At 32.7% G+C, this 22,977-nt stretch overlaps 1 protein-coding gene and 1 long non-coding RNA gene across 2 annotated transcripts; one reads left to right on the top strand and one right to left on the bottom strand.

The window, feature by feature from the left end:
• Positions 1–22,977, top strand: LOC123701636 (facilitated trehalose transporter Tret1-like). The gene is made up of 8 exons (XM_045649121.1): positions 1–302; positions 8,459–8,688; positions 9,069–9,239; positions 11,242–11,394; positions 12,428–12,554; positions 20,958–21,190; positions 21,954–22,142; positions 22,645–22,977. The coding sequence occupies exons 1-8, from the start codon at positions 218–220 to the stop codon at positions 22,909–22,911; spliced, it is 1,455 nt and encodes a 484-aa protein (XP_045505077.1). The 5' UTR covers positions 1–217; the 3' UTR covers positions 22,912–22,977.
• Positions 16,848–19,363, bottom strand: LOC123701645. The gene is made up of 4 exons (XR_006752761.1): positions 18,773–19,363; positions 18,281–18,484; positions 17,792–17,921; positions 16,848–17,420 (listed from the first exon to the last, which is right to left on the bottom strand). It is a non-coding gene; the product is annotated as an uncharacterized LOC123701645 (long non-coding RNA).

The following is a 22,977-nucleotide window of genomic DNA, read 5'->3' as shown; positions in this document are numbered from 1 at the left end:
GTTGCCGTGGCTAGCGCGGGTGTCACTTGATAATAAACGCAATACTTTAAAAAAATCAAGCCAGCTATAAAAATTAAAAAATAAAACCTCTTTAGTAATCACGTGACTTTTTTTATTTTTGATAAAATAATACTGGCTTAAAATATTTTTTTATAAAAAAAAAAAGTTTGAACTCTCTAGTGATCATAGTAAATACTTTTTGGTGTGCGTATTCAAAATGGTGAGCAAGGTGTATAAAGTTAGTTCGGATAAACAGGAGAAGCATGGAAGCAAGCATAATCAAGTATTAATGTCTATTGTTGGTGAGTTAATATTTTATAATATTATTAGTAGAGAATTTCGTAGAGTTATCTGGAAGAAAAATAAATCACAATAAATAGCCGAACATATTATTTTATCATACATTATATGAAAACTACCTTTCTGTCCGAGTAGTAAAATGAAACCCGTATAGATCCTAGGTACCGGTGATATTTCCGGAATAAAAACTATCCTATGTCCTTTCTCGGGGTTCATACAAAATTTTATCCATATCAGTTTAGTGGTTGTCGCGTGAAGAAGAAAGAGACAGACAAACAGAGTTGTTCTCGCATTTAAAACATTATTAGGATAATCGAAACGATACATTAATATTTTTTTTATTTAATCAATGATATTTAAAAAATATCTACCAAATATAAATGTCAGACATTATCAAACTGTAAAAAAAATGTAACTGTAGCTGCGATAGTCTCCCGCCACGCTATATATATATATTCTTTATCCATACTCTCTACACATCTTTAAAATCCAATGAAGACATAGCATAATGTAGTTCCAATATATTCATTAATATACTTACAATATATTATTTAACGATAATATTCAATGAGGTAATTAAATAGAAAATAAACATTAAAAGGGAAGTACCTGTATACTTTGTTTATTTTTAATACGTAATCTGAAGTCCACTATTTTAGTAAATAATATGCAATACAAGAAACACTACTGTCAGTGTACAATATAATGTGTACTACGATTTGTATTGAGAAATTGTCTCGCCGCTCTTTATTATTATTAAAACTTTGATTTATTCGACATAAAACAAAACAGAAGGTATATCCATTCATATTGATTGACTTTGATTTCTCTTCACATTATTACGCAATTAAAAATATTAACTTGATAGCCCACATAAAAAAAAATATTTAATATAGTAATTTTATACTAATGGTCTAGGGATATACTACTTTAGAGCCGATTTTTCAATCCTCGGTTAAAATTTATACAAAAATAAATAAAGTATTACACGAACATATTAAAATGTCACCTGTAAACTGTCAATTTATACGGACAATTAGGTACAATATATTTTTGAAATGGTAGTTTAATACGTTATTCGATGAATAAGTTTTAACCAAGGATTGAAAAATCAGCCTTAAACTGAAAAGGATTTATTTTTATTATCTTTGATATCTGCTTCAAATCAGATAACAGATTAATAATTTTTCAAAAATCTCTACCTAATTTACATAATGTGAAAACTTATAACAATTAACAAGGTAATCCCAGAGGGAAATCTCGGAAGAGCTAATTTTCCTGTTACTATTATGATTTAAATATATATTGTCAATACATTATAATATTTATAACAGCAAAATGGCATGTCAAATGCGTGCCAAATACCAATGAAACGAAAGTGATAGTATTTCTGTCTGATTTAGAAGACATTATGATAGAGTCTATTATGATATACTACTTACAGGCCCATGTTGAAAAAGTTATGGGTCATTTGAACCACCAAGCATAAACACCAACCGACTATCTAGAACGATATAAGAGCATAAAATAAAGATTCAGAACTATGCCGTCACTTGTAAGCTGTCCAACTGAGTGCAGATGAGAATTCGACAGGTAGAGATTTTTTCCCCTTGTCTCCATGATTTTTGTACGGCGTTGCAGAATAATCTTAATATATATAAATCTCGTGTCACAATGTTTGTCCTCAATGGACTCCTAAACCACTTAACCGATTATAATAAAATTCGCACACCATGTGCAGTTCGATCCAACTTGAGAGATAGGATAGTTTAAACATGTAGGTACCACGGGCGAAGCCGGGGCGGACCACTAGTAGATTATAAGCAGTATTGAAATAGTATGACACAAATGCCGTACAAAATCAAATGAACAAACCCGGCAATTGTCGGAAAATAAAAATAAATTCCGACTTTGTGGACCACCAGTTTTGTACAGGTAGTGTATTTAAGAGACCAACCGGAAACTTTTAATTAATGAATTATTAAAATCGATTCATTCATTCAAAAGTTAATAAACCAAAAAAAATGCAGTCGAATTGAGAGCCTCCTCTTTTTTTAAATCGGTTGAAAATGCGGTAAATTTTGAAACTTTTCTAGCGGTCCGGTCATGTTTACGTTTTCTCTCCATAAGAAACACCTTGTACTTGAGGATTATCATTAAAAAAAAAAGACGGGTTGCACTCCGGAAGTGCCGGCAGAAGTGAAAACTTGATTATTAACGTTCAGCATGTTTGATATTTTGGAATGGTATCCGTCTTACGCATGGAATATAAGGGCTTAAAAAAAAAAAAACATCCGTCTTACGCTTTTTCGATCAGGCCACGTGTCCTGACGCGTGTTTAAAATTTTATACCCAACGACAGCCGCTCATTCCATTTTATATTATAGAGATGTTCGTTGCTTTAAAATATAATAAATAAGAATATAAATACATAATAATATTGTATTCCTTTTCATCATTCCACGTTTCCCAAAATTCTTAGATACATTGGCTTACGAAAAGACAAAGCCTATTTCGAATTTATGTGATAAGTATAATATTATAAAGATATTGTACTTTCTCAGTGTTTATTAGGATTATGGAAAAGGTATAAGGTAAAGGTATAAATAAGAAGAACATTATTCTTATCCATTCCTAAAATCTCTATAATACTGGTATACACTATATTATTTACCGGAATCGATATTTTGTCGATAATTGTTATGTTTTTGCATACAAGAAATTATATTATTGTTGTACTTATAAATGCACTAGCTGCGCCCCGCGGTTATACGTGCGTTGCTCCGCTCCTGTTAGTCTTAGCGTGATGATATATAGCCTACTAGATTTCCGCCCGCGGCTTCGCCCGCGTTTGCAAAGGAAAGCCCGCATAGTTCCCGTTCCCGTGGGATTTCCGGGATAAAAACTATCCTATGTGTTAATCCAAGTTACCCTCTATATGTGTGCTATCTATATTGTATCTATATTGTAATCGGTTCAGTAGTTTTTACGTGAAAGAGTAACAAACATCCATACATCCATACAGCCATACATCCATACAAACTTTCGCATTTATAATATTAGTAGGATTAGTAGGAGCCATCCTCAAAAAATGGGCTATCTAACACCGAAATAATTTTTCAAATAGGACCAGTAGTTTCTGAGATTAGCGCGTTCAAACAAACAAACTCATTAGCTTTATTTAGAAAATATTTCTATATTAGAAAAAAACATTACTGCAACATTTGCCGACGACACTGCTATCATGGCCACAGGCATTACTTATCAGGAAGCAGGAGATAAAGTTCAAGAAGCTGTGAACCAGGTCTACGAATGGACTCGGAAATGGCGGATAAGATTGAACGAATCCAAATCCGTTCACATAAATTTTACAAACAAAAGAACACAGATTGTCCCGATACTCCTTAATGGCCAACAAATACCTTATGCTAACACGGCGAAATACCTTGGTATGACGCTTGACGCTAAGCTACGCTGGAAGGCTCACGTCAAGAAGAAGCGAGAAGAATTAGGCTTGCGCTATAAGAAATTGTATTGGCTTCTTGGAAGATACTCCCAGTTGTCGATACATAATAAGCTACTCATATACAAACAAGTCCTAATGCCAGTATGGACGTATGGTATTCAGCTGTGGGGCTGTACCAAAAAAAGCAACATTGACATTATACAACGTTTCCAAAATAAAGTACTGAGAGACATTGTAAATGCTCCATGGTACATCCGTAATGGTGACCTCCACCGTGACCTAAAAGTGGACACCGTGGACAAAATTGTTCAAAAACATGCAGAAGCTCATCAACATCGACTTCATCATCACGTGAATGTTGAGGCTATCCAGCTCCTTGACACCACGGACCTAGTGCGAAGACTAAAAAGGACTAAACCTTTTGAGTTAGTGTAGTGATAAGTGAAAAGTGAACAGTGACAATTATCTGTATACCAAAGCACACGAGCAAAGTGACTTACTTCCCCTTAACAGACACTAAGCAAGTGACAATGGACACTCTCTTAGAATAAGTTATTTAGAAATTTAGGTTAACATAAAATTACTTATTAGTCTTGTAGGCTAGATTGTAATTTGTATAAGGTGCTATTTTAATTAGCAACCTTATTTAATTAAAAAAAAAAAAAAAAATAGCTTTATAATAATTATATTATATATTAGTATATCTTAATATTTATCATAGAATTTAATTATAAATTACCTCAATTAATAAATCCAACAAGAAAATTTATTTTACTGAAACTAATCCAATCTTCACTTAATTGATACAAAGTCTAACGATTCGAAAACGCAAAAGAAATAATTGGGTAAAAAAAGTTGTAAAGGGCTTTCTGATAAAGAGATAATTCGATAAATCGGCTGAATGTATATATGTAACATTGCTGCTGATTTGAAATTCTAGGACTGTCTAATCAATACTAGGTAACTATTTAACCATTACTTTATTTTTTACATTATTATTTACTTCATAAACATCCATGCTTTTTTATAAATAATGCCCGCGTTTTTTATCTTATTTTGAACACATAATTGTGCTACTAACAAAAAACGCTGTGAAATAAAAACAAAACTTGTTGATCGTTGTTACTTTTGACACATTTGACGAATCGTTACTTTTAAGATTTTAATACTTTATAATTTTTTATTTGACATTTGATTGCAATCAGACGCGTCAATAACATTTATGGCCGCTGTACACGGTAGAGTAAACGATAGAGTAGAGTGGTAGAGTAACTATCCTACTTCCTACACTAATGTAGACACCATTGGTAGAGTAGAGTACTAAAATTTGCTAGAGTAGAGTGGCTAGTACTAACTATCCTACTTACTATACTAATGTAGACACCATTGTTAGAGTAGAGTACTCAAAAATTTGGTAGAGTAGAGTGGCTAGCACTGTGGCAGTATGACAGTTACTGTACTTAAACTGGTAGAGTACTGAGAACTGGTAGAGTAGTATGCTAGTTCACTCTTTTTTTTTACTGTACAATAGGGGAGCGCTTGGCCACAATCTCGCCTGATGTGACTCTACCCGTGTAGAGCACCCATTAGTTACATACAATCATACGATTTCCTCTGTAAAACGCTTTTGTTAGTTACTTCATAACATCGCGATTGTAGTTGATATATTGCCAAAATAATGCATGTGCCATAATTAATTCTATTCACCTTTTCTCAAATTATAAATAGCTTGTTAGATATATTATGTTATTGTATTATTATTATATACCTAGTCTGGTCATAAGTTTTGTCACATATGTTTTATTAAATAAACAAAAAGTTACTATTATATATTTATTGATTTATATGTGGAAATTAAGCTTACATAATATTACTTAATAATTAGAAGAAAGAAAGACAGATCATTTATTTGACTCCACAAAATTGAAATAACACGATTAGCACACAATACAATTACCACTGGCAATATAATTCAAACACAGTAAATCTAAAGTATGATATAAAGCTAAGAAGTGGAGCCAAAATGGTAGCCACTCAGCATAAATTGCAACGCAGTTGCAATACTGATTTTCAGTGTTGTTATTTTTTAGGAATAAAAATTATTCAAAATAGCCTCCATGTTTTGTGATACAAGCTTTCAACCTTCGTGGCCAGACGTCTATCGCAGAACGCACCATGTCTATGTTTATTTCAGCAGCTACTTTAATAATGAATGATTTTAGTGACTCCAAATTTGGGTGGAATATAGCGCAGGTTCTCTCCTCTAAATATTGACAGATTTTATAATCCAGAGTATTCAGGTCTGGGCTAGAAGATGACCAATCTTCGTGACGAATGAAGTCATTCTGATGGGCGGCCAGCCAATTTTGGATGCTCTTGGCTTTGTGGGCAGGTGCTCGACAAATACCGAGAGCTAATTTTTAGTGATGGTCTGAGAAATAGGTTTTAAGAGGTTTGTCAGGACCGTATTTCGGTATACATTGGCACTTGTTTCAAAACCTTTTTCACAAAAAAACACCTCTGTAAGACCAAAATAAGTCACTCCCAGTTAAATCATCACTGATCACGGGTGATGCCTGCGTTGGATTCCATGTACACGTTGACTCGCTTCTTCACTATTGTGGGCATACATTTTTCTAATCTGTTTGTTGCAACACTCTTCCACTGTAAAAAATTTTTGGTCTGAAAAAATGAGTTCGCGATGCTTGTTCCCGCGTATCGTTTTAGCAAAGCGCGACATCTATTCAGTCTTAACTTATTCAAGGGTGCGTAAAGAAGATGTTATGTTTTTCTACGATAAGCCCGTAGTCCTAGGTCCTCGTTAAACACTTTTAACTGTGATTCTGCTAAGGCTCATCTGCAGTGCCAACTGTTTTTGATTTCGGACCAGATATTTTCTTCTTATTCGTGTAACCGGACCGTACGAGGACGACCACTTCTCTTCCTATCTACTTTTGAATCTTCCTTTAATCGTTTTATAGTCAAACTGAAAATTTTACTCGGCGCGTTGACACAACGATGCAGAAAGAGAACAGCCACTCTGTCTTCTTTTTGCATCTACTCAATTGTAACAAATACGTTATTCAAAAAAAATGTTTCCTTTTTAAATGCGTATTCAAAAATCGAATGTGCAAAAAAGAAAACATTTAAAATTTGAAAAACGATCATAGTGACAGAACTTGTGACCAGACTAGTTATATTGCTATTTCACGTGATCTCGGGTAAATGTCAAAGTTCATTGTAATTAAATAATTCAAAATGTCAAAATTTTTTGAATCGGAATTGAAATCGGATCGGATTGAAACTTATATAACGGAATAAGAAGGAAATCGGACAGACAAAATTAACAAAACCAACTAAAAATATTTCATCAGTATAAAACGTTCAATAACAGTATCAAATTTGCGCAAATAATTTATTTGTATTGTACTAAAGAAGATTTATTACTACGTCATAGTTACTTTGATTCGGGTTTGATAGCAATTAATTGTACTTCTCTCAGCCCTTCTCAAAATTAGTGTGAACGCCTTGTAACGATAGGCACCTAAAGTGAAAAGTTCCTTCAACATTTGATATTGAAACAAGGAAACTTTTGTGAAAATAAAGTCTTATAAATTGCAATACATTATAGAGGGATTAAGGGTGTTTTTCCCACAAATAATGTACGCTAAACACTTAAAACTAAATGAAGCGATATAATTGGTTTTTTCAAACACGTTCTATATTATCTGAGTATTTTCCTTATAAAATGGATGCATAAGAAAAAATTAGAACCTAACCTGTTTCTAATTTAAATGATTCTAATATACATAGACGAAACATTATTTTTTTCGTGAATAATAATGCAAACGGGTGTTTTGATTTGCTTAAATTATTACCAAAGATGATTCTGAATTATAGTTCTACATTCCAGTACATAAAAAGCAAAAAACTTATATAAAAATGAATTATAATAATATTATGTATATAAAAAATAAAAAACTAGCTTTCCGTCCGCGGCTTGATTGATTGCTTTGATTAAAATCTAATAAATTATATAGGTTCTAAAACCTTCCTCTTGAATCACTCTATTTAAAAAAAAAAACGCATCGAAATCCGTTGCGTAGATATTATGAAGATCATAGAGTTATAGACAAAGCAATTTTTTTTAAATAAACTACCATGAAACAATTTTTAGTAAACTAGCTTACCGCCCGCGGCTTCGCCCGCTTTCTCTAAAACGATTTGAGATTTAAACTATCCTATCTCTCAAGTTGGATCGAACTGCACATGGTGTGCGAATTTTATTATAATCGGTTAAGTGGTTTAGGAGTTAATTGAGGACAAACATTGTGACACGAGATTTATATATATTAAGATAATAGTTTACCTCTTTCTTACCTTCTTCCTGAAAGCATGAAGTTCTATGTACTGAATTAAAAAACTCTACTATAAGTACTTAATTACTTACCTTGTAGAATTAAATAAATAAACATATTCCTTTGTCCATTTATTTTTTCAACCAGAAAATCTTAACATCTAGAAATGAAATACGTGTATAATCTGTTTAAAAGCCTTTCAAACGCAAAAAATCAAACACAAAAAACACTTAAAAATATTTTATTGTTTATTTTATTTATTTATTTATTCAACTCTTTAATAGTTGTACCTAAGTCCTAAATGAAACCTTAGAATAACATTTAATTGTTTCAGTGTGCATGCCAATCCTCGCCTATGGGACTGCCATGGGCTGGATATCTCCCAACAAATCCCTCTTAATGGGAGAAACATCACCTGCCACCAAACCTTTAACAGAAGAAGAGGTGTCATGGATGGCATCCATTATGTTTATTTTCGCGCCAATAGCAGTTTTCATATATGGCGTGGCAGCTGATAAGTTTGGAAGAAAGAATGCTTTGCTGTGCGCTTCTATTCCTATTTCGGTAAGTTGTTACAGAAATGTATTAGCCATGTTAATTTATAGATAATATTTATAATATTAGTAGTCAGTATAGGATATAATAAATAACAAATGTTTAAAATGTAGAGTCTGCCATAGATATAGGTATAAATAGTCTGAGCTTTATTTAAACTAAGCCTGATTCTTTTATTTAATGAATTTCTCATTGTTAATGTTTTTTTAATAAACAAGAAAAATACATCACCTCTGTCTTATGTTATACTTTTCGTGTAACCTATTTTTCTAATCTCCTATCTCGAGACACAAAGACCATATTATCATAAAATTTTTCCATAGCGACGTGAAAGAAAGACAAAGAAGACAGTTAGGTATTTATAATATTACTAAGGATTTATTTCACAGGTCGGCTGGGCGGTCAAGCTGATATGTACCCACCCCATCGCTCTGATAGGAGCCAGGGCCCTGATAGGCTTTGGTTCGGGTGGAGGCTTCGTGGTCTGCCCCCTGTATGTGAAGGAGATCAGCGAGGATAGTATACGGGGCATGACGGGGACTTTTGTTATATTCTCTCAGGTAATTATTATATTGCTAGGTGTCCGCCTGCGGCTTCGCCCGCTTAGTCAAAGAAAAATCCGCATAGTTCCCGTTCCTGTGGGATTTCCGGGATTGCGTCATTTTCCCGGGATAAAAATTAGCCTATGTCCTTTTTCGGGTAACAAAATATCCCCATACTAAATTTCATGAAATTTGGTTCAGTAGTTTATGTGTGATTGAGTAACAGACAGACAGACAGAATTACTTTCGCATTTATAATATTAGTATGGATTATTATAAAGTAACTCATATTTGTGACCAAGTATTTTATGGTGTGTGGTATATACCTAAATAAGGTATTTTAATTTAATAACACGCTTTTATAAGCTCTATGCATGTATGTTTGTGTGTGGTTACACACATACATACATGCATAGAGACTCATATAGAATCAATATTGACCCACATTTCATGTCCATCTATATCTGTTCACATAAATTCTAACTTTGTACACTTATGAAAGATCAGTGACTCTACAATAATTTAAGGGTTTACAAATTTAAAAGTTTTAAAAAAATTTTTAAAATATCACGACTAAAGGATTCATACTTTTTTCATTTCAAACTATTGTAACAACACATACAAATTAGCTTATAATAACTACAAACTAATAAAACATAAACAAAGTATTACATAATACTTACCTATTAAAACTGCATAAAGATATTATGATAATGCATATTCTTAAAACTATATTTAGTTCAGGATACATCGCCCATTTTTGCAAGTGACTACTATCAAGCTAATTTTCCGTTTGTAGCTTTATTTTGATGAGACGCCCAATAATTTCGTGTACGAAAGTCTCGATTGTGGTAGCTAACAGAGATAACAAGGATAAAATTTTTTGATTTGATGGTTCTCAAATATTTATTACTAACTGAATTTTTTTTTTGTTCAATCTCAAGATAATTACCTAAATTATTCGAAAAAATATTTGTCCTACAAAATCTATGGTTGGTTCAAAGAGTCCCCCTTTCCAAAGTGTATCGATAACGAGGTCATCATAAATGATTACTAACAAGCTGATTTTTTTTGTTTTCACTTAGTTAATGTTTATATAATTCAACAGACATATTGTCCTACAAATTGCGTAATAAATATTTGAGAACCATCAAATCAAAAAATTTTATCCTTGTTATTTCTGTTAGCTACCACAATCGAGAGTTTCGTACACGAAATTATTCGGTGTCTCATCAAAATAAAGCTACAAACGGAAAATCAGCTTGATAGTAGTCACTTGCAAAAATGGGCGATGTATCCTGAACTAATTGAATTAGCAATACCAAGAAACGATAACCTGTGGGGAAAGAACCCACACACAATATGCTTCATAATATATTAAGATCACGTTTATCACTTTTGTTTTAGCTTTGAATTTTCCTCGTAATTGAAACAGCTTATTTACTAACTAATGCTAATATTATTTACTAAATAATGTTAGCACTTTCTTACTTTTGTCTTATTATTTCGTACTAACTTTGAACCGATGCTTCGCACGTTGTAAGTAGAAAAAAGTAGCTTGATAATATATTGTGTTAATTTTAATTAAGCTCTCTTCCACATTTCATCTAAATCCGATCAGCTATTTATTAGGTTAGGTACCTACTAAACTTCTCAAAAACTTTTTCAAATCCATATGCTATGATATGATTTGAAAAAGTTTTTGACTTGTACTTTGATATATCCAAAAAAATAACAAATAACTTATTAAAAATTAAAATACACTCCGATAAAGCCGGCTACGCACATACCTGCAGCAGGGGCAATATTGGAATTGCACCCTTAATTGGCTCCATAATTGTGATGTGTATATGCAAGCAGGGGCAATTTAGAGAACAGCTGAAATTGCTCTGACCGCCGTGCAACCGAGATTGTTCCAATATTGCCCCTGCGGCATGTACGTGAATAGCCGGCTTTAGATTGTGTTAAACATGATAAAATACCATACAATACATTTAATTATTATTATTTCTTTATCCAGACAGTTGGCAATCTCCTAGTATTCGTGCTCGGTGATCTTCTCCCGTTCAACACAGTTCTGTGGATATTACTGGCGATACCATTGGTCCATTTCTGCATCTTACTACGGTTGCCAGACACACCGTCTTACTTGGTTAAGTGTGGGAAGAATGAGGTATGTATAATGTAATCTATAAATTTACCATATTATAAATTGACAAACGAGCTTGCGCGTCACCGTACAGAAAGCGATGATTGGCGCCGCCCATGAACAAGAACAACCACAGACTCTGGAGAATAGTGGTTGCGTTGCCGGCCTTTGTTTCAATCCGAACCAAAACTTTAATTTTAGTGTCTCTGACATAGGTGAAAATATAATACAAATTATATTTATTACAATATAAACACTTTGTTTTCCATACAACAATATTACAAAACACATTGAATAGAAAATCGTGATCACTAACTTCTATCTTATTTGTAACGAGAAACATTATCTAAAATGGCTCTCGTAAATAATCATTGCAGTTATTAACATGATAAATGCACTGTATTGAATTAACTAGATATATCGAGGTAAATGATTTCGTAACCATTTTGTTGATAATAATTTGCGTATGAGTTATGTTATAATTTAAATTTCAATTTGCAATTCGCTGAAAATCATACATGCGTAGATGTGTTGTCAAAAGTTCGCCATAATTTTTCGTATAGCCATTAAAACGATGAAAATTAAGACAAAATAGGTATAGTTACCTCTCAAACTGAAGTCCATAAAACAGTTTACACTATAAAACGTGCGTCAAAAATTACCTACAAATCTAATAAAAACAGACGTATTTTGAAAAATTACACTGCGAACGTTTAAATAACGTCGGTTTAAAAACCCTACTTGCAAACCTGCCTTAAAAACTTACCAACATAAGAACCTAACGTAAAAATATAATATTAATTACTAGCTTACCGCCCGCGGCTTCGCCCGCTTTCTCTAAAATGATTTGAGATTTAAACTATCCTATCTCTCAAGTTGGATCGAACTGCACATGGTGTGCGAATTTTATTATAATCGGTTAAGTGGTTTAGGAGTCCATTGAGGACAAACATTGTGACGCGAGATTTATTTATATTAAGATTATCTACATACTTTAAAAAGCCCCAAACTTTATAAATAAATAACTATAACATATAAATATCTTTATGTATTTCAGGAAACAGCAAAAGTCCTCGGCTGGTTACGATCCATTCCCCACACGGACAACTCCATCAGCGAAGAAGTAGACAGACTTATAATAGAACAAACCACTTCTGAACTGAAGTTCTCTCCCAAACTGCTGTGTGAGTATTCATTCTTTGATATTTAAAATTTCAAAGTATTCTAACGGTTCATTTACATCAAACGAAATTAGAGCTAGAGCGATAACTTTTGTGTTATAAAACTTGAGCACCCGGCACGTGTGCGTAAAAATTATAGATAGTTTGAGAATCAATTAAAACAAAGTAGGTACATACGCCTTTGATGCTTATAAAACAATGTAGATTTTGATATTTAGTAAGGTTTTTTTAACGAGAACTTTTTAAAGAATAAAAAACAAATACTTATTTTTGCGCATTATTTACTTTTATGAATAAATATACTAATAAAAATAATTTTACCATTGCATAATTCCACAAAATATTTCGTTACAAAATATTGGCTGTATCATCACGCGTTGTCCTCAAAAATGTAATCTCCAGAAAATTAGGTCACAACTCACAAGGCTGTTGATGTATCAGGGAAACCGTAATAAATTTCTTTTTAGCTCAATTTTTTAGGATTTTAAAGGCTTGGTAAAAATCCCTGAAAATTACCTGTCTGGGACCTAGGTGATAAATACTCACAACTATAGGTAGATATGAATAGTGAATACGGTGACATTAGGAAGATTTAAATTTATTTTACAATCATTTGAAATACATTCAGTAAAAAAAACTGCAAGCTGCTACTCAATCACGCCTAAACTACTGAACCAATTAGCATGACATTTGGTATGGAGATATTTTGATACCCGAGAAAGGGTTTATTGCGAAATATGTACCACGGGCGAAGCCGGGGCGGACCGCTAGTTAACTATACAGTAGATAATTATATTACAATACAGATTATTTATATGGACATTATAATATTATTGCCTCAGTTAAAATATTCCTCATTACGTCTACACCCAAAACACTCGATAACTTCCACAACAAAGCATTGTAAACAAGCTTTTTCCAACTGTATTTTTATTGTGCCAGTGAATTGACCTCCGACATCAGCCGATTGTCCTTCATATGAAACCGTCATCATTTTCAATTTGCTAGCATATTAATTCAGTTGGCCACAATTTGTTGTGTGTCAAATGTCCTATCTAAGAGTCAATTGAATAGTATTGAACATTGTATGCAAAAATAAACAGTTTAGAATTGATTTCTATGTATATTTTTATGATGCATGATTCTATGACTGGTCGGTTGGCTTGGTTGGTAGTGGCCTTCCAAGCCAGAGGTCGTGGGTTCGATTCCCACCCGGAGCAAATATTTGTGTGATGAACGTAAATGTTTGCTCTGTGTCTGGGTGTTTATTATCTATATAAGTATTTATTTAAAATTATATTTAATATGTAAGTATGTTTATCATAAGCATAAGCTTATTATGTGATCAGCCGAGGATCAGATCGTGCCGTGTGTGAAAATTGTCCTGAACGATTTATTTAGTCTGTCTGTGGATACGGACTGTGCTTCGCCTCTACAGTGCCACAAACTTAACTGACCCGGTGGCAAAAACTGGAACTACGTGCCGCCTTTTTGAAATGTCACATTTTCACAGACTTTTCATACGGAATATTTTGTATAAATAAAAAGTTACTTAATAATGTTAATTTACACCATTGGCATTGTCATTATTTTTACCCTTGCATTCGGGGAAATACTATAATAGCGGCACTAAAATCGACATCAGTGACACCGTCCGCGTCACCGGTTCAGTTAAGTTTGTGGCACGTTCCTTATTTAAAAAAGGCGCGTCTTTTCAATACAGAGTAATTGAAATAAAAAAGAATGTTGTCGTTTATTTATTTTTGTGCTTTATGGTTTATTTTTTGTGTTAGATAATATCGCACCCTTAAAACATAAATGGCACTAAACGAAAATGTTAATTTTACAGTACGGCCGTTTTAAGATTTTTTAAAAATTGAATGGGTGATATGGAACTAAAAAAATATAAATATAGACTTGTGATCGGATTAAAATAACAGTTTAACTAACGCTGTTTCAGTATCCAGTGGCTAACAATAAAATTATTGATTATTTATTAATGGAGAAGCATTTAAAAAAAATGTTTAGTATTGTGTCGGTTATAGTTTTCTAGTTATTCAAAACTTTTTGCTTAATGACCTCTAAAATGTTATTTTCCCTACATTGTAATAATAACAAAGAGAGAAATAAAACAGTAGAATTACTAAAATAATAAAGAATTATATTTATTTGGCACATGCTCATAGTTTTCGGTCAAAATTACCACACATATTCATTATTAACAAGTCTGTTTGAATCTAGATAAGAGTATTGTCATAAATAACATTAACATTAAAATCTTGTTCTTACTACTTACTAATCAGTACAGTTATTAGAGGTATTTCAATTAATCTGCTAAGGTCAAATTCTTTCGAAGTAGGAACTGTTAAAGTTACGTAAAAATCAGCGTATCAAAGGTTTAATTATCATGGGTCAGTAAAAATCTTGCAGTAACTTCGTTAACCTTCTTCGGTTTTCTATTAGAGTTAATCTTTTTATATTTATATCTGGGCTTTATCTCTGTTAAGTTAAAAATAAGTTTTCGTGACTCTTCAGAAATTCTATCTGCGATTTTTAGACGACATGTACTTCCACAAGGTTGCTTAATCATTTTAGCTGGAAAAACGTTTTGAGATTGAAACATATTTTTGCCTGTATTTATTAGTATCTTCACAATATTTGTAGTATGTAACGATCTTATTATTTTTCGTTTTCTTGTAATTGCATCAACTGGCTGAGTTGGAGCTTCTTTTGCAGTATCGTTCATCGTTCCTGTATCATTTGTATTAAAATGTATGATTTCGACGTTATCAGCAGGGTTGGAAGAGGCGACAAGATAATCATCATTCGGAGCAAGACCACTTTTAAGATTAGAATCAGCAGGAAGATGATCACTTCTTTGATGATTATTAGAAACTTCAACAATCTGAGTGAAGGAAATGTCATCAATTTTTGCATTTGGTCATTCCTTTTACTTTACATTTTGGGTTCTCTGTTTCGTCATCCGGATTAGAAGGGTCGAAATTATTACGTGTGTCTATAGTACCTACTTTGAGTAATTTGTTGGGTTAGGTTATGGCCTTTGTATAGACAAAGCTGAAGCTGAACTGGATGATGTGCTTGAGGACGAAGATGAGGACGAGCTGGACGACGAAGACGATGACGACGAGTTTGAGTTTGATCTCCTGCATTTTTTCTTTGATGGAAAGTTTGTTCTGTCATCGTCTGAGGCGAGAAAAAAGTTACCATCGTCAGTGTTAGTTTGGTTGTGATAAGAGCTTAAAGGATGAACTTCTCATGAAGTTCAAATCGAACGCACTCATTGTTGAAAGCGGTTCAACAATATCGGAATTTCTTTTAGAAGCAGGCTTAGTAATTTGAGATCCATAATCGTCATCATTTTCTTTTTTTCTTTGATTGTTCTGAGTTGATAATTCTATTATACTTCTACATCTACTTCTTTTCGGATCCATGATAGTATAATACAAAAAGCCTTACACAAAATGCCTTTTTTTATTATTAAATTCGTATAAAAACAAAATCCTAATTAAAGTTAACATAATATAACTGACACTAATGTAATTGCGCACAGCGAAAATTTAAAAGCATATTTATTGATTAAATGGCTCTTTAAAGAAAATGCCCGTTATTGAATTTCGTATAAAAACAAAATCCACACTAAACTTATTAAATAACTGGCATTATATTCAAACTGCCACTTGTGCATTTACTCACTGTAAATATTCGAAAGCAAATTAATTAAATAAGTGGCACTTTACACAAAGTGCCAGTTTTTGACTCACCTCGACAAGGATTTCCACCGGAGACTTGACGCGAAATGGCATAGCAAAGAGTATAGTAACTATGTATAAGGAAAAGAGAGCCATCTTGCGTGATAAAACGAGAACCCATGAACACTAGCGCCCCAAGCGTATGGCGGGCGCATTAAAAGTGCTATAGATACCTATACGTATATCTATATACGTACCTATAGGTATTAATATTGCTATTCTGATAATAATTTATATTGCGTTACCTTTATCACAACTGTATTATTGTGTCGATCTGTTATGGCGCGTACAATCATTGTATGCGTGAAAAACCCAACCCAAAATTATAAAGAAGAAAGAAAGAAAGATCATTTATTTGACTCCACAATAATAAACAAAAACAAACACAATTGACACAGAATACAATAATTAAAATTAAAACAACACAACGTGAAACAAAACAATACAAGTACAATGACAATAAATGAAAGAGTAAAATAAAATAAAATGAAGCCGAAAAGTGGAGCCAAATCAGGTAGCACAATTACACAATTACACAATGCATATAAAAAAAATCTAGTTGCGTAATAAATTGGTGGCTGGACTTAAAGCTAAACATTTCCAGGTGATAAAAAAGATAACAACAAAACAAATCACTTGACACATTTGAAAATCTAAAGATAATTGGGCCAGGTAAAGAAAAACGCTTTTAAATTAATTGGGAGTTTATTCATTTTTTTCCACACTATATAACTAGCATTCTAGTAGCTTAAGATTATTTATATATTATATATCATATATGTATTTGGTTAAGCATTATAATAACACAAACATAACAAATAAAATAACAAAGTCAAGGCCAACACTTTTTCTTCAGCGGTATAACGTCTTCCTTTAGGTTTTTTCAGAGCTTGTTTAAATTGTATTCCAGTAAAAAAAATTCCAGCTTCTGACATTTTTGCTGTGACTTTATGAAATGCCTGACCAGCAACTAATTTTCGGCATTGGCAATTTAAAACTTCTCTCTTTAGCCATACTTTTCTTTAACTTCAATTTTTCTGTTCAATTTGGGACTTTTTATATTTTTTTACTAAGTATTCATCACAATGTTTTGTACGACCTATAAAGAAAATAAAAACTTTAATAAAGATATTTTTTTACAAATGAAATCAGTACATTTGAGAGACAAGTGATGTGAAGTGTGAAGTGAAGTTGTGTCTAAATTTCTGCTTTACTTTATAATACCAAGTTACAGAGTTACTTCAGAATAAACCCACCCAGCACAGTAAATGTAGATTAATACAAATGTTGAACATATAACCCCCCAAATTAGATGTATCTTAGGACCAACTTATCACTCACCAGATATTTTGAATGAGATTTTAAGTATCTTATATTTTGATATGATACCATAATTAACACCCCATTACATAATTGCTCCTGCCCATTTAGGTGAAAAGAGCAGTAAAAAAAAAATAGTAATTATTATACCTTTATCTAAAATTTGCTGATTTAATGGGGACATCATTATCTTCATTTGCCCTTGTCTCATAAGGCCACATCCTTGGCTGAGAATAGTTATGTTCCATGTAAACTGCTGTACTCGCAGAATGAAATATACCTGTAAATATTATAAGTAGCAAAGTCAAAAATTACGAAAGATAAAATTACAGAATGTATCATTTTATTTATTTTTTCACAATAAGCTTGCAGTTGAGCTTTTTTGGAATGAAAACTGGTTGAAGAAACTAAAGAATAGTGGTAGAGCATTGACTGGTGCTCATCAAGCTAGGTACCACTGAGGACTCTGTTACTAAAAGCTTAGTAGTGTTTTACCAGTAGAAATAAGTACCAGTTCCCTAACAGCTATAAATAGTGTGGTATAAATCCTGTATATTATATATAATAATCCTACCTAAGATAATGATTAATTTTAATTTGATAAATAAAGTACTAACTATAGGTAATATTCAAACTCACCACTAGTAGATTGATGGAACAGATAAATGGAGTAATTGGTGACCTGAAACTTTGTGCTCAGGCTTGAAATGGTAATCACAGTCTCTCTTGTTTCTTTAGATCATGTCTGGCTCCAAGATCTTTTAGTCATTCACCAACAATTGACATCCCGATAGCAAACAACTCGTCGTCTTGAAGGGTGAGGGAAACGATGCATAATTGCTCCTGTAAATACATAAAAAACAACCTTTACAGTACAGAAATACGCAATAAATGTTGTGTTCTCCATATTTAATTATTTTTATATAGTATATTCAAATAATAAATATACTTATAATTAAATATATAATACTCAAATATTTAAAATTTTTATAATTTTTGTAAAATAGTGATATATGGTTATATGCAAACAAAGATGTTCTGCGGCCATGACCGAAACAAACAATAAGGGATACGTACCTACCTACTGGTAGCATCAGTTCATTATAAATAAATAATTTTGAGAAAACTTACCTATTTCACTACATCCAAAAACACAATACACCTTCCTCCTAGAAGCCATTTTAAAATTAACAATAAACTCAAGAAATCAAGAATAATTCAAATTTCAGAAAACAAACGGATTATCCTGTGACCTGTCATATCTCGCATTGGACAGGGTTGCCTTTTTCCAAAATTAAAAGTCACTAGCAAAACTAACAAAATCGAAAACGAAAAAAAAATTGTTGGGCACATCGTTTCTTTCAGAATCAGTATCAAATCGACCAGTATGGCTGATTTGATACTTTCTGCTATTTTCAAAACGTAGCTAGACGTACCCTGAATTTGTTTATCCCCCAAACGTTCCCCTAAATTCCCTAGATTGAGACAACGTTCTTAGAACGGCAACACTGGTACTGACACTTATGAGAGAAAACGTTTCATTTTCCGCTGTATATAGCACTTAAAAATCGTTTCATCGAATAGATTATATATTTATAAAAGCAATTGAATTTTGTTCTAAATAAAATGATTTTAGTTATTTTTATAGCCATTCTATTATTTTTGCATAAAAATTTTACGTTCTACCATCTTCTGAGGAAAAAAATAATTAAATAGTGCTGCCGAACAGTCAATAGATGTCGCTAGTTTCTTTGTATAATGTACCATACTCTAAGTTTCACCCCCCTGATGGCATAGTGCCGGTTTATCAATTACCGACCGGACAAATTGTGACAAATTCATAAGTGACACTAGCGACATCTAGCAAAAATTTGACGCATTAGAGCTACAGGGATCTTTGCGTTAGGCGCGTTTCGTTTTATGCCTTTTGACTGCATACTTAACTCAAAAATGAATTTTTTTGTATAGTGCCACTTATGTTTTAAGTGTGCGATATGTTGCTAGATATAAATGCCACTGTGTAGAGTTGTTAATTTATTAAAATTTTTGGGCAGATTTAGGAATACATAATATTAAAGGTAAGTAAGTATGGGAATTGACATTGTTATCTATAGCAATACGTGTAAAAGATAATTTATTCCATTATACTTAATATTCTATTGATACTTCGGTGGTTAACTAACTAAGAAGTATTTAAGTATAACTATTTAAAAATTTTAAATCATAAAGATAATTTCGATAAAGTGTAATTAATCAGATTAAAAATATAAGATGTGAAGAAGTCGTCTATATATAATATTATAGTAAGGTGGAATATTGTCAAAAAAATTGTTTCCGTGTGACTATCGAGTTACCTACTTTAGATTAAATTATTGATCAATATATTAACATAATATTCTATTTCAATAAATTTAATCCCGGAAACATACACACACGGAAGACATAAAAATAATGTTTCAGTTCAACGCCATGACCCGTTAAAAATAATTGTCTGTTAATTCTCACGCAAATGGCGGTCGGTCAAATTCAATCAAAGGTCAAATGAAAGGGTTAGGCGCAATTAGTAAGCGTCCTCTGGTATAATAATATAGTTGACAAAAACATGTTTATAACTTTAATAATTTTATTTAAGTTCAATTGAAATTTTACACTGGCAACATTAGACGTATTTTTTTTTTGTTGAATATGTGGGCAATTGCCAAGTATTGTAATGCCAAAAGAACATAAGTACAGCAAAGATTATATTATAATAGACTAGCTGCATCCCGCTGTTTTATCCGCATTCGTTTCGTGATTTATCCTTTTAATCCTAGTGTTCCCAGTTCCCAATCCTTATGAAATATCAGAATAAAAAGTAGGCTAAGTTACTCCTCATTACATCAGTATCTATCAATCAAAGTCTGCTCAAAATCGGTAGAGCCATTCCAGATATTTGCCGGAACAAACAGATACACAAAAATTGTATACATTACTATATTATGTATCGTGAATACATACATGCATTAGTAAAAAGCGTTTATTTTAATAAAACAAACATTAAACAAACACTCAATGTTATTTATTTTGTTATTGGAACTTTAGACAAGCTTGCCACCAGCGTCTTCGCTCGCAGACTGCAAACATATTTCCTAATTCCTACCTACTTCATAGTCATAGTTATTCGAGTCGAATCGAATTCTACCGTCTTATACATATAATAATTATTATAGGTACATAAATTATAGACAATAAAACAAAATATCATACCATAAAACTAAAAGTTAACCACATTTGTAATACTTACTCATCCAGAATCTTCTTTATTATTTCTTTACAGTTGGAGACAAAACAACCGTAAAAGCATTCTGGGTTACCCTCATCGTGAACCTAACGCGGGAATTCTGCGGATGCATCGCTGTCCTTGTCTACGCCAGCCATATATTTTCTGAAGCGAGTAAAGACCCGAACTCCATATCTTTGTCTCCAAACAAGCAATCAATTTTGCTAGCTGCTGTGCAGATATTAGGGTCGTTTTTGGCATGTCAACTTGTGGATAGAGTTGGACGAAAGGTAATATTCTTCTAATTTTTGTCTATGGCTCTATATCTTTAGTTTTTTGATCGATGTCAATAAGTCTATTGTTTTGATTGAATATATTTTATGTTTTTAGTTTGGTTTCTAGTGTTGGTTCAATAATGTAATTTGAATTTAATCGACTTTTTAAATAGGTTTGGTTATACTTAGGGCTGATTTTTCAATCCTTGGTTAAAACTTATTCATCAAAATAAATAACGTATTATACTACCATTTCAAAAATGTATTCTTAATTGTCCGTATTTGACAGTTTACAGGTGACATTTAAAATGTTCGTGTACCTAATACTTATTGGACGGATAAATTTTAACCAAGGATTGAAAAATCGGCCCATAATATAATTAATTGTATATGCATGTATTATCTGTGGTGTAAACACTACCTTCAGTCATTTTAAACACTATATAAACTATAATATTATAAAGCTGAAGAGTTTGTGTATTTTGTTTGAACGCGCTAATCTCAGTAACTACTGGTCCGATTTTAAACATTCTTTCGGCCTTAAATAGCCTATTTATCGTGGAAGGCTTGGGTTATATATCATCACGCTAAGACCAACAGCACAGAGCAAGTAATATAGGACCAACAGGAGCGGAGCCACGCGGATGAAACCGCGAATGTATGTGAATGCATAATATTGGTCAATGGTCATGCATGTATTATCTGTGGTGTAAACACTAACTTCAGTAATTTATAACACTATATACTACTTATAACACTATACAACTCTTTACTACAGCCACTGCTCGTAATAACGAGCGTAGTAGCCGGGTTCAGCATGTGCCTGCTGGGCGCGTGGTTCTACCTGCTCGGCGCGGGGCTGCCCGGCTGGCTGCCCGTCGCCGCGCTCTGTGTCTGCATATTCGCGGACGCGTCGGGTTTACAACCGCTGCCGTATGTTATTATGACCGAGATGTTCAGCTTTCAGGTGAGTTGTTTATGTATTCCTACTAATCCTATCCTACTAATACTATGTATCCTATCCTACTTATATTATAAATCATTAAATGTGAAAGTTTGTGAGGAAGGATGTATGAGTGGATGTCTGTTACTCGCGCGCAAATATTACTTACTGAGCTGATTAGAATGAAATTTGGTATGGAGGTACCTGAAGACCCAGAATAAAACATGGTTGGTTTACTTTTTATCCCGAATATCCCACATGAACGGTAACTATGCGGGATTTTCTTTGTAAACGCGGTCGAAGCCGCGGGCGAAAATCTAGTAATACATAATACTATATTGTCATTGTGTATGTGTAAGTAGGCTTAAAACAACGGTTTTGAATACATAAAGTTGTCGTCTTGTAACTACGATTAAAAAGTTTTTCCTTAAACGATAATAAGATTGCCAGTTTCATTATGCACTATAAAAACATAAACGGGGATTCCCCATTCAAAATACTGATAAACTTTTTTTTCATATTTCAGTTGCGTGGTACAGTAGCCACACTCATCATGGCAATATCACTCGGTACCGACTTCGCTCTACTAAAACTATTCGCGCCTTTGAACACCTGGATAGGATACCATTCAACTTTCTGGATATTCAGTGTTGTCTGCTTATCAAACGTGTTTTATCTAATATTCTGCGTGCCAGAAACAAAAATGCGAGATTTAGAGGACATTTACGCAGACTTAGAAGGAAAGAAACGGAAGAAAAAACAAGACGATGTCGTTGAAACCAATCATGTGTAGATTTTAATGTTTATCTGTGGACATTACATATTTAAAATGATTTTCATAGGTTTGATGTTAGTTTAT

The sequence above is a fragment of the Colias croceus genome, chromosome 22 (genome assembly GCF_905220415.1).
Source record: "Colias croceus chromosome 22, ilColCroc2.1".
Lineage (NCBI taxonomy): Eukaryota > Metazoa > Arthropoda > Insecta > Lepidoptera > Pieridae > Colias > Colias croceus.
This window is presented reverse-complemented; position numbering and strand designations above follow the sequence as displayed.

Excerpts from the sequence above, each read along its gene's own strand:
- LOC123701636 (XM_045649121.1), top strand. The coding sequence starts at position 218 with ATGGTGAGCAAGGTGTATAAAGTTAGTTCGGATAAACAGGAGAAGCAT. Across the intron at positions 9,240-11,241 it reads CTTTTGTTATATTCTCTCAG|ACAGTTGGCAATCTCCTAGT; the intron begins GTAATTATTATA and ends TTCTTTATCCAG. Across the intron at positions 12,555-20,957 it reads GTTCTCTCCCAAACTGCTGT|TTGGAGACAAAACAACCGTA; the intron begins GTGAGTATTCAT and ends ATTTCTTTACAG.